The sequence below is a fragment of the Centroberyx affinis genome, unplaced genomic scaffold (genome assembly GCF_046629955.1).
Source record: "Centroberyx affinis isolate AG114_WGS23_722 - 3 ecotype Tasmania unplaced genomic scaffold, CSIRO-AGI_Caff_v1 ptg001621l_1, whole genome shotgun sequence".
NCBI classification, from domain to species: Eukaryota; Metazoa; Chordata; class Actinopteri; order Beryciformes; family Berycidae; genus Centroberyx; species Centroberyx affinis.
In genome coordinates this window covers 152,633-168,518 of record NW_027280061.1, presented here as the reverse complement: position 1 = coordinate 168,518, position 15,886 = coordinate 152,633, and the positions used below count along the sequence as shown (strand labels likewise).

At 40.5% G+C, this 15,886-nt stretch overlaps 1 protein-coding gene across 1 annotated transcript; it reads right to left on the bottom strand.

Moving 5' to 3' along the window:
- Positions 1-806: 806 nt before the first annotated feature.
- Positions 807-7,138, bottom strand: LOC139651270 (torsin-1A-like). Its single transcript, XM_071528128.1, has 5 exons — positions 6,906-7,138; positions 5,814-6,079; positions 5,235-5,410; positions 4,552-4,679; positions 807-4,408 (listed from the first exon to the last, which is right to left on the bottom strand). The coding sequence occupies exons 1-5, from the start codon at positions 7,075-7,077 to the stop codon at positions 4,164-4,166; spliced, it is 987 nt and encodes a 328-aa protein (XP_071384229.1). The 5' UTR covers positions 7,078-7,138; the 3' UTR covers positions 807-4,163.
- Positions 7,139-15,886: the final 8,748 nt, after the last annotated feature.

The window sequence follows — 15,886 nt, the reverse complement described above, 5'->3', positions numbered from 1 at the left end:
GGAACCGTGGCCCCAGGAAACTTCGGGAAGGTCGGAAATAAGCCCTCGGCGTGATGAAACCTCCATGCTTGTTTGTGTCTCTCTCTCTGCCGACAGAACATCGAAATTCATCGAAATAAACGGTGATATGATATAATTGTATAGATTCTACTTTAGCTTCAGCTTACATGCATGATATTGGTCAGCCTGCTTACTGTGTGGGAGAAACGGGCTCCCGATCTCAGCAGAGCAACAAGATGGCGGAGAAAACGAAACTTAAATTTCTGCCTGTGATCCTATGATGTGCCACGTGCCACGGCCAACCAACCGTGTAACTTGATCACTCAGTCACTCAGTCAGTGACAGACATTCGCATTTGTAGGGCTGGCCCCGCTATTGCGGTCCAGCCAAAAAGAGAGCAGGTGGAGGGGTACACCATAAAAAATGCAGGGTTGAAAACAACCCAATCTGGGTAATTTTCAACCACACGCTGGGTTAATCTAACCTAGCAAAATAGGTTGAATATTCAACCCACATGTTTGTTCATATTAACTACAATGCTGGGTTAATTCTACTTCATAAATAGGTTATTATTATTTTCATGTTTCCTTACAGTAAAATATGTATAAATGCTATTTCAATAGACATGTTTAGTTAAACAGTTAAATTACTTGGATATGCAGGCCTACTTCAAAATACATTCAAGTTTGGGTAATGCAATTCATACATACATGCAATAATAAACACATTTTTAAACACAATGTTGGAAAAGTTTAGAAAAATATTTATTTTTCAAAAAGCAATAACAATAATCATCAATAGTAATAATCAATAGCCAATTTATTTTGAAACACTACATTTTAAACTTTTTAATATTCATTTTAGTTTTCAATTCCAGAGCAGAGCCACTATTAAACTGGAGTCAATAACAATATCAATAGTAACATTATAACAAGCCCATAAAAAGTCCATAACATAATGGCCTTGACACCTCAGCCTAGTCTAGTCTATTTATATAGCCCTTTATCACAAGCATGTCTCATAGTATCAGTACAGTACATATCATATATACATACTAGAAATATAGGATGTGTATATATATATATATATATATATATATATATATATATACACATACATACATACATTCATACACACACATACACACACACACACACACATATATATATATACATATATATATATATATATATATACATATATGCGTGTGTTTTGCAGACAAATCAGCAGCTGGGTTTAAATAACCTGGCGGCTGGGTAGAGACCTTTACAGTCTATGGTAGAGACGTGAAGACAGGGGAGGGGCGCTCTTGTCTGCAATGTTTCGGGGCTGACCCAACCACTAAACCAGCAGCTGGGTTACCCAAAAACTACCCAACTCCCTGGAAATAACCCAGAAAAATGGCCCCACCCAGCGTTTGGGTAGATAAAATAACCTAGCATTTTTTAATGTGTATCCATCTATATACATAATGATCTTCAGTTTATTAACAGAGATGATCTCACTCTTGAATCTGATTCAGTTGAGTCACTCTTTCTTGAAACTCCTTCTTGTTCATACTTTAATGGGAAAAATATCATTATCGCCTGTATATACCGACCCCCTGAATCAGACATTGCAATTTTTAATGACCTGATTTTAGTTACCCTAGACAAAATCAATAATCAATAATTTTCCTTCCTTGTTGAGAAGGAAAATTATGGTTTGTTCTTGGTGATTTCAACATTAACTTATTCAAGAGTGAGCATCAACCTTTAACAGCTGACTTCCTGAGTACTTGTTATTCTAACTATTTTTATCCCCTTATCTATAAACCCACTAGAGTTACTCCCACATCTGCCAGCCTCTGACAATATATTCACCAACTTCTTTGACAATATGGCTAAATCTGGCATACTTTACACTGACATTTCTAATCACTTTACTGTATTCAGTTTCTCTGTAGCTACCAGTAGTAGAAATTAAGAAAAGGTTAAACCTAAACAAGGTAGGATTCGTTTTGCGAGGTTGATCGAAGATATTACATTACAAAAAAATAAAGTGATTTATATGCCGTATGTTGCTTTTACAATATGTGACACATATAGACACTTTTCTAAATTATTTCTGTTTCAGCACTAGGACACTTTAAAATGAGTTTGATATTGTTTTGTTTTTTTCCAATTACTTATGCAGCCCTAGAAGCAATGTTATTTTTGATTGTTTATGAACTCATGACCTGTGCAAAATTTAAAAAAATGTTTTACCAAAGCATAACATACTGTAGCTCAGTGGGTTTAAAACAAAAAGGTGGCAGGAGACACTGACAGCAGGACAGACAAGACGTGCAGCAGCGAGTTATTCCAGACCATCGGGGGAAAGCGAGAAATATACACAAATCTATTATATTGTAATTTATTCCCATGCATGCTGCTCAGAGTAATCTCAGTCAGCGGCTCTTCTGCATCTCTCCCTCTCCTCTCGCGCCGTGCGCACCAGGCTCCGAGAAGCCCCTGACTGCAGTGTGCAGATCGGGGTGGTGCTCAATGTGGGCTGAGTCAAACGCTGCGCCGTGCTCAATGTGGGCGGAGTCAAACGCTGCGCCGTGCTCAATCCCCGGCGCAATCACCCGAAGCTAACATAGGCATGGCTAACATTAGCTAGAGACATGCATGGACCATGGATGTATTAAACTAGGTATGGCCAAGCATTAGGTAACTAACACAGCCAGCACTGTAGAAAAGTTAGCTATGTTAGCCCCCAGGCGGGTGCTAAAGTTCATAGCATGCATAATCTTTCACTGACCCCGGGATAGGCTAAAGCTAGAGAACGGCTCAATATCTGTAAAACTGATCCCCCGACACTTTACGGTCTGGTCTGAATGTAAGCTGCTGTCTGTACCATTTAAATGCCAATAAAGAAAATAAAATTCACATTGTATGCTTTATTATCCAATTACACCCACTTCACTTTACAGGTCCGGTAAATACATAGGAATTACTATTGAATTGTAGAAAATAGACACGCTTCACTTTACAGGTCCGGTACTATGTAATTATATATGAACGCAAATATGTTGTTGCATAATAATTAGCCACATTACTGTGTAATAGTTTTTTTTGTTAACGTCTACTTAGTATCTGGGGAGACACTCGGAATTTCCTCAGATGTCTGAGGTGATACAGTCTCTGCCGATGTAGATATAGAAATCTACATTTTTGGAGAAACTCACAAAAGCTGAAATTCGAAATAATTTACACTTGATGTTGCCCATTCATAGATCGGCGCCTGCATGTCCCAGAGGAAGTTGTGGCTATTCAGAAGGTTAATGTTTTGGCATAGAGCTGATTAGATCCGCCCCCAGTAACTGAATTTAATTCCAATAAGCAACCAGTATCATGTTCAATTTCTCACGTTTATAACAAACCAATTTTCATGAAAATCGGTTCAGAATTAAGCGAGTTACAGTGAATTTTGTAGAGAAGTCTGCATCTCTCAATACACATTGTATTTGTTTACTAGCGGATCTTGACCGCTCCAATATGGCGGACGTGCAGACGCATAGCGGCGACATACAGCAGTGGCCGTGCTCAATGTGGCGGAGTCAAACGTTTGACTCCGCCACATTGAGCAAGTACATACACTGCAGTCAGGGGTACTCCTGCACCAGGCAGGAGTGAGAGTGAGTTGCTATGGTTACAAGGACGCTCTGTCTCTGTCGCTCTGAAACTTTCTGGCGATTCCCAATAGGTTTTTAGGTTAGTATGCCTATGCAAAATCATGAATGTAAGCACCTCAATGCTGAAATCTAGTAATATAACATAATTTTACATTTTTGGTTAACATTATACAGGGTTGCTGTTTCTTAACTTAATCCAAGAGGTTAGGTGGTGTAGAGATGCAGGAAATTTGTTTTAAATTACTATGTTTTTTTCTGGGGGAGGACCCCCAGACCCCCCACCAATTATGTATCTTACTTTTGCCAACAGGTCCCTCTGTATGTATTTAATTATAGATAATGAGTTTGTGTGTAGTGTATAGCTTGGGTTGTGTTTGTAGGTGTCATTTTGGTATGGATTTTGCTCATCCAGAAATGCAGTAAATAAACCATTAAAAGATAAAATTCTGGACCTCACTAATTTCTAAACCCTGACTACGGCCCTGGCCTCCGTCAGAGGCTGAGATTATGTGTAGTAGTGTATCCTGCTGTGTATCGTCTTACAGCCTTTGACAGAGAAGACACTCTCTGGCTTGGGGAAATTCACTAGATCTCTGGCCAACCGGTCCACCACATCAGGGTTTCGCCGCAGACCCTTGGCTTTCATCTCAGCCAGGGCGCACAGGACCACGTGCTTGTGCTCCAGAGGCAGGAACGGGACAAAGAAGTCCACCAGGTTGTCGTGTATCAAGCTCATATGCCATAACCCACCTGCAGAAAAAGATTGAAATGAGACAGCTTGAGTAGGATGGAATGCTTTTGTTTTGTTTTGATCAAATCCAGTTTTCACATGACGATGACTCCTAAAGGTACAGCGCCACAGAACGTACAGTATGAATGTACAGTCTACTCACTTTTCTTGTTGTTGAACACCGACAGAGAAAGCGCCGCTTCCAGGTCTCTGAGCTCGATCTCCTCTCGGTCCCGTCCTGCACTCCAGAAGTCTAGAGCTGTCTGGGTGATGTTCTCCCCTCCAGCATTACTATGAGGAATATCAGCAACAGGCAACATATTCATATTCATTCATCTGTTTACATTTAGCAAAATCAATACAACACAGAATAGTCAGACTTCAGAGTAAACATATATTAAATGATTTAGTTATTTGAGTACAAACCAGGGGAAGGAACTATTGGTTTGTTCTAAGCATAACCAGTTGCAACATTTTCATGACTGGACCTGAAATGGGACATGGAAAATCAGCACTATATCTGAAGTTCAGTGTTGAACACTGAACACTGAACACTGAAGACAGATTGGGGTGAAAACAGCCCCCGTCCAACTCTGTTGGTGGCGGTAACTAAAACTAATAAACTTTTGAAACATAAGAGAAGAGTATAAACCAGTTATTTGGTTTTCACAAGGATGGTTATGTTACAGAATGTTAGAAATGATTTAGATTCCTGTTCCTGTACATTTAAATTCCCCCAAGGTTATTGTTGTTTTTTCATTTTCATTTTTGTTCCCCGGACCAGTTCCTTCCCTTGGTACAAATGACAAATTCTGATTGAAGCAAATGCTTTTAGCCTGTTGTCACCTGAGGAAGATGAAGATGGCTTTCCGATAGGAAACTCCGTCCAGCTTGGCGTAGTAGTCCAGGTAGGGCTTTATGCTGTCAATCAAGCCAGGATGCATCTGGTCCATCTCATCAAAGATGAACATGGATTGTGCACAGTTGGTGACATTGCCTTTGACCCACTGCTGCAACTGAGTCTGAGGATAAACAATACGGTACGTCAATAATGAGGAAAAAACACGTTACGTGCCATGTCTTTGCTTGCACTCTGTGTTTGATTTGTTTTGTCTTCCCTCCCCTTCTCTCTCTCTCTCTCTCTCTCTGTCTAACTAATAGGTTTCCTTCATCTGAAAGAGCTCTCCATAATTCGTCCATTCATCCGTCCATCATTATGTAGAGGTGTTGAAGAAGAGCAGTGTGCTCGAAACGTCACTGACTTTGTTTTGCAAATAAAGCAACAGAAGGGAGCTAGAGTGTGCGGATTTTCATTGTTTGATATAGTACTACTTCCGGGTCCAGCACCTGCCTACAATAGGTTTCAGGATGTGCGCGACTATCTTATATCGTTTATTATTAATGTTAGATCAAGACATTGCTTACCTTGTAGGTCTCAATCTGACTTGGATGCTGGAAGTGAAGTACTGATGTGAAAACATGGACAAAAGAGCTCTCCATTCCCTCCTTGTAAATGTTCTCAGCAATCATCTGACTGACAAAATTCTTCCCGGTGCCGATCCATCCATGCAGAGAGAGGACCAGGGGCTTCTTTGGGTCGTCATCGTTCATGAATCCAGTCACAGCTTTCAGAATGATGCGTGATGCTATATGCTGCCCAAACAGTCTGCGTTCCAGGTCCGTCTCCAAACCTGACAAGTACAGAGCAAAACGTCAATATTACTGGCTGTACAAAATAGAATGCATTAAAATAATCTATGCAGATTGCTGTAGTACCAATTCCATAATAATCAAGATTTTTCTCATGTATGCAAAGTCACATTGAATGCTCAAATTAATGTTCATCCCATTGAACCGAATGGTAAAGTTAGGAGTGATGTCAAACAAAACTGAAATTTTTAAATAATATTCCTGCCATAACTCATTTTGTTTGAGTTTTTAAATACATTTTACTCATCATCATCAATTTACACTGCAGAACTGTGTCATGGTATCCAAAATCATATCATCACCACATGGTTCCACTAAAAAGACGATACTATCGGCCAGCCCTAAGGGATGTCATTTCATCAGTAACAGATCTGATTCAAATCCTGTAGCAGGAGGAATTGTTACAATTTCCACAATTTTAACACTACATACACACATTAAAATGTTCAGCCAGTCCTGCTCTCACAATGTAAATAAAAGTGATGGGATTTGTAGTTTTTGAGTTATGAACATTTGTTCAACACTGCTACTGTGTTTGACAGCAGTTTTGCCTGTCTAATCAACAGCTTTGTCTCTTTTACACATTTTTAAACTCCATATCTATATAGGCTACTACGTAGCAGTAGTAGTAGCCTATTCACATTTTAGAGACATTCGGTCAAATAACTTCAACTGTCCATCTTTTCAAACTGAAGCCAGCACACAAATTTTCTTCAGAAAATGTAACCTTTTCTAGTTACAGGAGCTGCACCAAAACAACACGCTGCTACGGACACAAACACATACAGTATGTGTGCATATCCTCACCTGTTGCGTTAAAGGCGATCCATCCGGAATTGCATCGTTCAGGTAAAACTTCATAGATGAACTTGCCAATAGTTGCACTAATAGCGACAAAAACCGATGCTGGATCGAACGCATTTACCGCGACACTTGCGATTGAAACGTAGAACAACAAATATTTGTAAGTTGGTTTCATTGTCTTGTCGAAACCACTTAATGGCGGACATTAGTGTTATCTGATGAAATAGGTTAATCAAAACCCGGAGGTTAAGGTATAAGGTATCCGCATTTTTTGAGGAGACGTGTCATGTTCGCGAGAGTAGCTGTCTGATGTTGATCAATGTCGCTGTAGGCGATCGCACGGAATATCATTAGGCTACAACAAGCATAGGCGCTCTGATTAGGTGAAAAAAATGAAAAAAACTTTCTTGACTACATGGCTGAATAAAGATTAATAATTTAAAAAGGTAAGCCTCTATCTTCAGATCTTGGATCTTATTTTTGTTTATTGTCCATAGATCACTTGTCATAGGCCTACATGTTTGTCCATTGGAAACACAGAAAAACCAACGCAACGCTCTTTTTCTCTTGTGTTAATAATATGAATCACCTGCAGGGCAGGTGAAAAAAAAAAGTTAAATTCCAATAAACTTCCGAAATTGTAGGCGCTGTCTGTCATTTTTATGGTTAGCGTACCGGTAACCTAGCAACAGTCACCTCCATGAAGTCAACAGAGCGCCAGCGCCAACAAGAGTTTGATAAAAAAAAAAGACGGAAATCGCTAACGACAGGTTTCAACGCGTTACAGACCACAAGTTGTATTCCTCTATTAGGCCACCCAGTTGCCAAGGGTGTGTTCAAAATCAAACGCTCAGACTTAGGTTTTATGTTTGCTGGACGCTCTCAACATTAGCCTACCTGATCTGTTGAAAGAAATCCACTCCGGTCGACAGCATTCGTGTAGCTAAATAATACAAAATATTCTGGTACCTGGCTAAAAAGCCAGTGAGAGCCGCTGCCATGCCAACTGCTATGCTGGTACTGATGGGCTCAATCGCCTCGTTCATGCCAGTGCACACGAACATCAACACCAACAACAACAAAACGTGTCGCTTTCTCGGCTTCATTTCACGCAGTCGTCACCACGTTACATTCAGGTCAACTATGATAGATTGCAAATGAAAATCAGAGTCTCCAGCATCCAAAACAAACGGTTGGATCAGAGCGAGCAGCAGCAACGCTAGCCGGTCCAAAGGTGAATTTCACCTGAGCTTTGAATCATCTGTTGATGAAGTCCTCCTCCATATTCCCATCACAGAGATGATAATGCGACACTAGGCTACATCCTACTTCCAGATGCCTGCATGCTTATTTCTCATCCGTTATGGCTGCCAAATAGTGTTAGAGAAACGTAAATTAGGCTAAATTATAGTGCATAGATTATATGAGCAAAGGGAAGGTTAATGTAGAAAATGTTGCCTACTTTTTAGTTTAATTTAATTTATTTTATAAAACAAAAAACAAACAAACAAACATAGGCTAATTCAAACATAATACTGAAAAACCACCAGAAGAGGGCAGCAGCGCAGTGGTGCGTCCTGAACATTTTGAACAGGGTTCAGTGGTTTCAGATGGGACACATGGGCCTGACATTCAAAGAGGAATACATTTAATTTTTTTAAGTTTAACTTTTTCATTCATTATTACTGGTTAGCATCCAGATCTACATTTTATTCATCTAATTTCCATTATATTCTACCACATTTGATTCAGTGGGCAGCCTACTAAGAGATGATGGTTTAGCAAACCCAGACCTGAAGGTAGAGAATATACTGGATTGAGTAGAGGGAGGTAACGCTGCCATCACCTTTCATTAACTGGTCTGGTGTCAGAGCACAAGGAATAATCACAGCCACTACCAAGATTAGAGAGAAAAGGCATACTTTACTGGATAACTCTATAAAATTCATATAGCCATTGAGAGGCACCAGACACTTGTTCACCTAGCAGAGTCCAGACAGAGTCACTCAGACAGCTTACAGTTACAAAGTGCTTTACAAGCACAAAGCAAAATAATAATTTAAAAAAACAAAACGCAACAGAATATAAATAATTCAGCACTAAAATAAAATGCAATAATAAGGGGGAGGACTATAATAAACAGAGTTACAAAGTACAATAGATACAGCACAATAAAATAATCAGTAGTAGAAAACAAAGAGAAAACACCTCTTTTGGAGTGGTTTTGGATGAAGGAGAAAATTGCACATAAACCCTGGTCTAAGATCAGTTTTAGTGATGGCATCTTGACCAAAGTCCTGCTGACAGCGGTTGGTCTCTTCCTGACTCTGTGTGCAGCTGCAGCACTGGGACAGACTGACCCAAATCCACCAAATCAAAAGCCACTCTGCAATGTGGGTTGAATAACTTTGTGTCTTTATTGAGCGTTGATGCATTGCTGTCACTCAGATTATTACATGGGGTAAATTCAATGTGTAGATAAACAAAACAGAGAGTGAGAGCATACATATACATGCAGTACGTATGTCAGACTCTTTGAAGGCCTAGCTGATAGTATCATGAAAGTAGACATATTGACAAAGGCCTGCCCCATTGAACTGGATGTTATAAACCATTTGGAGCAAAGGGGAATGCTGTAGCTTTGAAACCTCTAATTCAATGCACTGACCCATTGCACTCTTGTTCTGTTTATACATTTGAGTCAAATTTTCTGTAGTTATTTTAACAGTATGAGGTAATGCACTCTTATTGCTTTGTATCAATAAAACCGCCCTATCCAGGTACCCCTTCATTTTATCTTTATCTCATGTTTTTGCTCTGCGGATCAGTTTTTTTCTAATTTAAGAGAGGCCGGTTTATAGATACCAAATGTCTCTTGTGGTATTTTAGCCTTTTTATGGCCTCTGTAGCCCCCTGACTCTGTTAGGTTTTGGCACACATTGAGGACGGGATGTGGACGGTGACACACTGTGACCGAGAACAGGTTTGAACCTTGTCTTGCAGCTGCGTATTTAAATACATAGACATAACAAAATGTGTTTAGAGAGCTAGAGAGGGGAGAGGGAAAAGCTCTGTTGTGAAAAACACTTTAAGGCAATTTGTTGAAATGAAAATAAGAGTAGAATCTAGATAGAAGATACTGTAAAGATGTTACAGTGAAAGGCCTGTAATGAGTTGAATGAACACTTAAGGGGTTTAACAGCTTGTTTTAAATCAATTCATCTGCAGCAGGTGAACACAAGAGCAGTGATAAATTAGGATCAGGCAGGTGCTGCAGATCCCCCTCGATGGCGCCTGGACTCCCAGCCTCCCTGGCATTAACTCTGGCCCAGGACAGCGGGCATAAATCTGCCAACACACACCGTCTCATGAGGACAAAAGGCAAACAAAGGACCGGCATTTTCTGCTGTTTCGGGTGTTTTTCCTTCCTCTCCTCCAGCCCCTCACTGTGTCCTTCCTGGTGCGGCTGGGGTCAAGCGGTGTTCACCGTGTTCCAGGACCAGGGCCTTTCCTCGAGTTCCTCGGGGTGGCTCTCGGGGGGGTGGGAACGGGTGCGGCGGTGATGAAGCCCAGGCTCCCTTGCAGGCAGAGAGATAAGTCAGAGGGAAAGAGGGGATTTGAGTTTCCTTTGATAATGCAAAAGCTGTGAAAAAAAAAAAACAGAGCAGAGAAAAGCTTGAAAGCGGAGAGGTTTCATCCCGACAGCCGCTCTCTCCTCGTCTCCGCTCCCAGAGAGTCTTGGCAGCGATTTCCTGTGTTATTCATGAGCATCTGCATGAACACTGCAATGCGATTTAGAAAATAAATACTCTTCATTCTTCTTGTTTTCTCCCAAGAAGGTCATTGGTCAATTTTTGAATGGGATTATAATTCGATCTTTGAATGTGTTTCTTTTTTTATTATAATGCCTCACCTGACTTTGGGTGAATTTATTAAATCTTCTGTTTATTGTTTTATTAAATCTGTTTTAAAATTGTCAAATACTTTAGTTTGGCGTATTTCCTTATTTCAGGTTATTTGTATCAAAAAACAACATATTGTCTTCTTTGGTTTGGCTTTTCAAAAATTGATCCCAATTTGCTATTAATAAATATCAGTAAAGACTGTTAGATACTGTGGGTACTTTATGCATATTATTAATGCAGTACCATAACATTAAGATGTTTCACTAGTCTGACACTTAACATGGATTATTTACTTGTGCAAAAATGGATAATCAAATATAAACCTGCTGCACAGCTCAGGAGCCAAATTAATTTAACCTGGTGAAAGTTAATCATGAATTTGTATTGTGTGAGATTAGTTTGAAGATGATGCATCAGCAATAATCACCAAGAATGAACTAATAAACAGCAGCACCTCAGTAGTATTTGTGGTTTCTTCAGCTGTAAGTGCAGAATATCTAGTCTGTTGCTTCTGAAATACAGTATGTGTGTAGTCTTATGCAACAGGTTCTGCTCCTTGGCAAACAGAGGAGCGCTCTGACCCCCGGGGCCCGACGAGTCTGGGCATCCTCTCAATGCTCATCAGCATGGGAAAGCACAGTGAGTAAGACTGCCGAATCACTGTGGATGTTGGAAAATGATTTGATGACTCTGGCAGACCAGAATATTGTGTCTGTCTGCAAGTGTTTAACTCTACAGTTACCGGATGTGATCTTCACACCTTGAGGCCTAAGGACAGATCCTCTAATACAGTGATTCTCAACCTTTTTAAATTCAAGGACCCTTCTTTAGTCCACATTAGGACCCCCATTTGATGAGATTTTGTCTCTTGGACCCAAATCTGGGAATATTTTGTCCAGAATCCAGAATCTGTTTTGTAGGTAGAGAGATAACAGTCAGACCCCCTGGAACCCACTCAAGGACCCCTGGTGGTCCCCGGGCCCCACGTTGAGAACCACTGCTCTAATATCACAAACGTGTATCACATAAAGGTAACACTGGGAGAGAAGACTGACAGACGCAGAAACACTCAAACCTGGATATGATTCGTTAAAGCGTTGCTGCCATACATTTGGAAAGTGTTGATTTTATTCTGGATCAAAAGGGTGCTATCAGGGTTTTGAAGAGGGAAAGCTGATGCTCGTCTCCCTCTCTGTTGTTCCCACTCCTCCAGTCCTCCAGTCAGGGATGAAGAATGGGAGAGGGCAGTTGTGGAGGCGTCAGAAACAGGGGGACAGGTCATCCTCTAATCTCACTATAAACAGAGGGCGCTGCCACCACAGACCGTCACTGATACTCCGACCTGACCCCCGGCTCCCCCCTCTATTCACCCCAGCTCACCCTCGTCTTAACCCCCCGCACCCCCTGCACCCAGCAGCTCTGACTGGGTGACACTTATAGAGTAAAATCAGAGGCAAAGCACATTCCTGTGAAGTCAAGAATGAGAGAATCTGCTGAAAGAAGATTAAGAGGAGTGAATCAACTGGGAAGATAGATAGATAGATAGATAGATAGATATATAGACAGATAGATAGATAGATAGATGGTTCATTATTCCAATAAAGTAAAACTAGGTGTTAAAAAGCCTGAAATAAAAATTACACTTTGTGGAAAAAAACAAAACAGAACTAAAACTTGTTTGTGTAATTGTCACTAGAATTAAATAAAAATATACATTAAATGTTTTTTGTTTTTGTCTTTTTGTTTATGCACATGGCAAAAAAAGAGAAGTTTTTTTTAAAAGAAATTATTATTTATTGTTTGTACTAAACAATACCTGTTGCAAACACATACAAAATACCTCTGATAGAAAACTTGAAGAAAAAACCAAGGCAACTCCTCCTCCTCTCCTCTATGATGTAATAAATTATTAAGTCTTTTGATACTTCAAAGAGGAGTTGCCTTGGTTTTCTATAAGAGTTTTTTGCCCATAGACCAAAGAACACCCTCTTATACTACAAAAACCCCCAGAGCTTTTCACATACAAAATACCTGTTCTTAACTCCTATCAGTATACCACCCCTATCAAAAATACTACAACTAAAAATTGAAACTAAATAACAACTCAACTAAAAAAAAAAGCTATTCTTCTATAGCTCTTCTCAGATCCCTCAACTAAGCAGTTTTACTTTGATGTGTTTGTAACAGACAGGAGTAGTTTGCATGCCACTTTGTGTTTGTCTTGTCTTACCTACTCACACCAGCAGGGGGGGCTCACTGCATTTGTCTAAGTGTGTCCCAAGTGTGTTTCCCTGTACAGGACTGGTGAGTTTTTGGAATGTGGAAGACAGACACCAATGAGTTACAGTAAGCTTTCAACACTGTGGACAAGACACAGCACACCCCAAGGACACTCAGTCACATACAGTGAAGACTCAGATAAGCGTTTATTGCTTCAGTTCTAATAAACTGAGGCTGTGGTGTAATATCTATCTTTCTGTCAGTTTCCCCCCTCTCTCTTTTCCCCACTCTCTCTGTCTCTTCTCTCTAAATTACATTACATGACGTTACATTTATCTGATGCTTTTATCCAGAGTGACTTACAGCGAGTGCAACAGTTGAATAAGCTCCAAATCCTAAATCACCAAAATTATAAGCGTCCAATAGTGAGGAGAGCAAGGGTCAGAACTGCAGCGCCTTGACGATATTCCTGTGGGTCTAGTTGCAATGTAGGAGAAAACTGCTAGGGAAAGAAATAAGAGAAATAAGAGCTGAGGAGAGAGGAAGAAAGGATTTTTTTGTGATCTCTCAGGTTTTTGTGGCCTTTTAAGCCTTCTCTCTAGATTTCCACAGAGAGCGATCCACACAGGCAGAGATGTTTCACAAGATCTGCAAGTCACTCACTCTCTTTCCCTTTAAGATGTCTGTCTCTAATGTAAAGTATCACTGGGTGTGATCTGGAGAATCCAAGTTATATCACCTATTTTCAAAAAATGTCCTCTTGTATGTTCTGTGTGTTCTCTGAGATGCATGGCAGCTAATGAGGGGCCTCGTTTGGCTAACCAAAGGCTCCCCGCCACAGGAATCACAGGGTGCCCCAGCACCCCAGCTAAAATATGGTAGAAATTACCCAAAACGCTGGAGAAAATCCCAGACAATTCAAACCAACTGTTGTGTGTGTGTGTGTGTGTGTGTGTGTGTGTGTGTGTGTGTGTGTGTGTGCTGTGCTGTGTTTTTGCTACAGCATGCTCAGACAGAGATGAAACCTTCCCTGCTTTGTGGCGCAGGAGTACTAATGACCCCGGCTGTCACACAGGCTGAGGAAGGAAGTGTCCATTTGACACAGATAACCCGTAACACCTGTCCTCAGGTCCGTCTACTGTACCAGTTTGAGTCCAGAGTATCATCTCTTTTCTGCACACAGTAAGGCGTTTGTATGAAGCTGGAAGTGTCTCAGGTTTTGCTCCAACCACAAAATGTGACATGATAACAAAGGCGATGCTCATCCTCTGAGTGGTTTTCCTACGGCGCCCTGCAGAATGTAGTCCACCGCCCGATACAATAGGAACACTCATATCCCAGCATGCCACAGGACACACTGAGCAACAAAGGGGTGACTGGAGAGAGAGAGAGAAAGAGAGAGAGAGAGAACACACTCTTACAATACAATGCAAGTGCTTACCGCCATCCAGCAAACAGGCTCTGAGCTGTCCCCATTGTGTCAGGAGCCCCTGCAGCCCTCTGTGTAAACATCCCCTCCATACCCCCATCATGCCTATATTCAGAGCCTGAGCGGGAAGTGATTTCATAGCCAACATCCTCCTCAGTCTTCCTCTCTCAGGTGGTGAACGCGGCCGGCGACGCCCCGCTGAGGAGCTCAGAGCAGGGCAGTGAGAGAGAGACGGGGCAGAGCGGAGGGTGAAGACGCAGTGTGGTCGGACTTTGGGAACGTATCTGGACGGTGACATCAGTCTGTCAATTTGTGTCGAGGCCAACTTATTATTAGATACATAGTTGTGTCTATCCAGTTTCATCCATTCCAACATGAAACGACGTGTGTGTGGGCCGGGAAACAAACGCGAGATAGGATTATTATAGTTTGGGATTTTTCATTTTTATTCTTTTTTATTTTTATATAGTTTTCTATTTTTATTTCAATTTCATTTTAGTTGTAGTTAGTTTTCAGTGTGGCTGTGGTAGTTTTACTTTTGTTTTTATTTTTCACGTTTAGTTTTAGTTTAGTTGTTATTTAGTTTCAGTTCTAGTTAGTATTTTTGTTATGGGTGGTATTTAAAGGTATAATGATAGTTCAGAATGAGAGCAGGTATTGTTTAATACAAACAATAAAAAAAAAGAAAAAAATGTATGTACATGCTTTTTTAAATTACCGTTCAGTAAAATTAGCTACAAATTCTCCACCCAAAATTCATTCCCTTTTTTTTGCCCTGCACATAAACAAAAAGATGAAAACTAAAAAAATTCCACATGTATATATTTTTGGATTCTAGCTAGTTCTACTAGTATACAAGATAGTTTTAGTTTCGCTTTTATTTTTATGTCCGTCTCGGTGTGAGAAGACATGCAGTATCATATGCCCATCCTGGACCTGTCCCATTCATACATTCACCTCCAGTGATATCATATAACAGAATATGTATAAAGTTGAGCCAAGGAGCAGCAGGGAGCGAAGAACATGGCCAGAGGGACCTATTATATGCCTGCTTGACAGTTATATGAAGGCATTTTTGCCAAAACACGTTAGCATGATGTTATGGCCATCAATAAAATGTGGCATAATTTAAGTCCAGTCTTGTCATCTTTTTAAATGCATCATTTTTCAAACAAGTTTTGTTTTTGGAGTGCCGCTGCTCCCATGTTTTTCATAGAGTTGATTTAAGTTATAAAACTCAGTGAGGGAGCTATAATGTTCACTTTGGCCCAGAGCCATAAGCTGTGTGTTGTGTTGTATTAAAACATACTCATATTCACACAGGCACCTGTATAACACTCTGGGTCTGGTTACAGCCACCCCTCACAGGGAGGAAGACACACACACACACACACACACACACACACACACACACACACACAGTCTGTAAT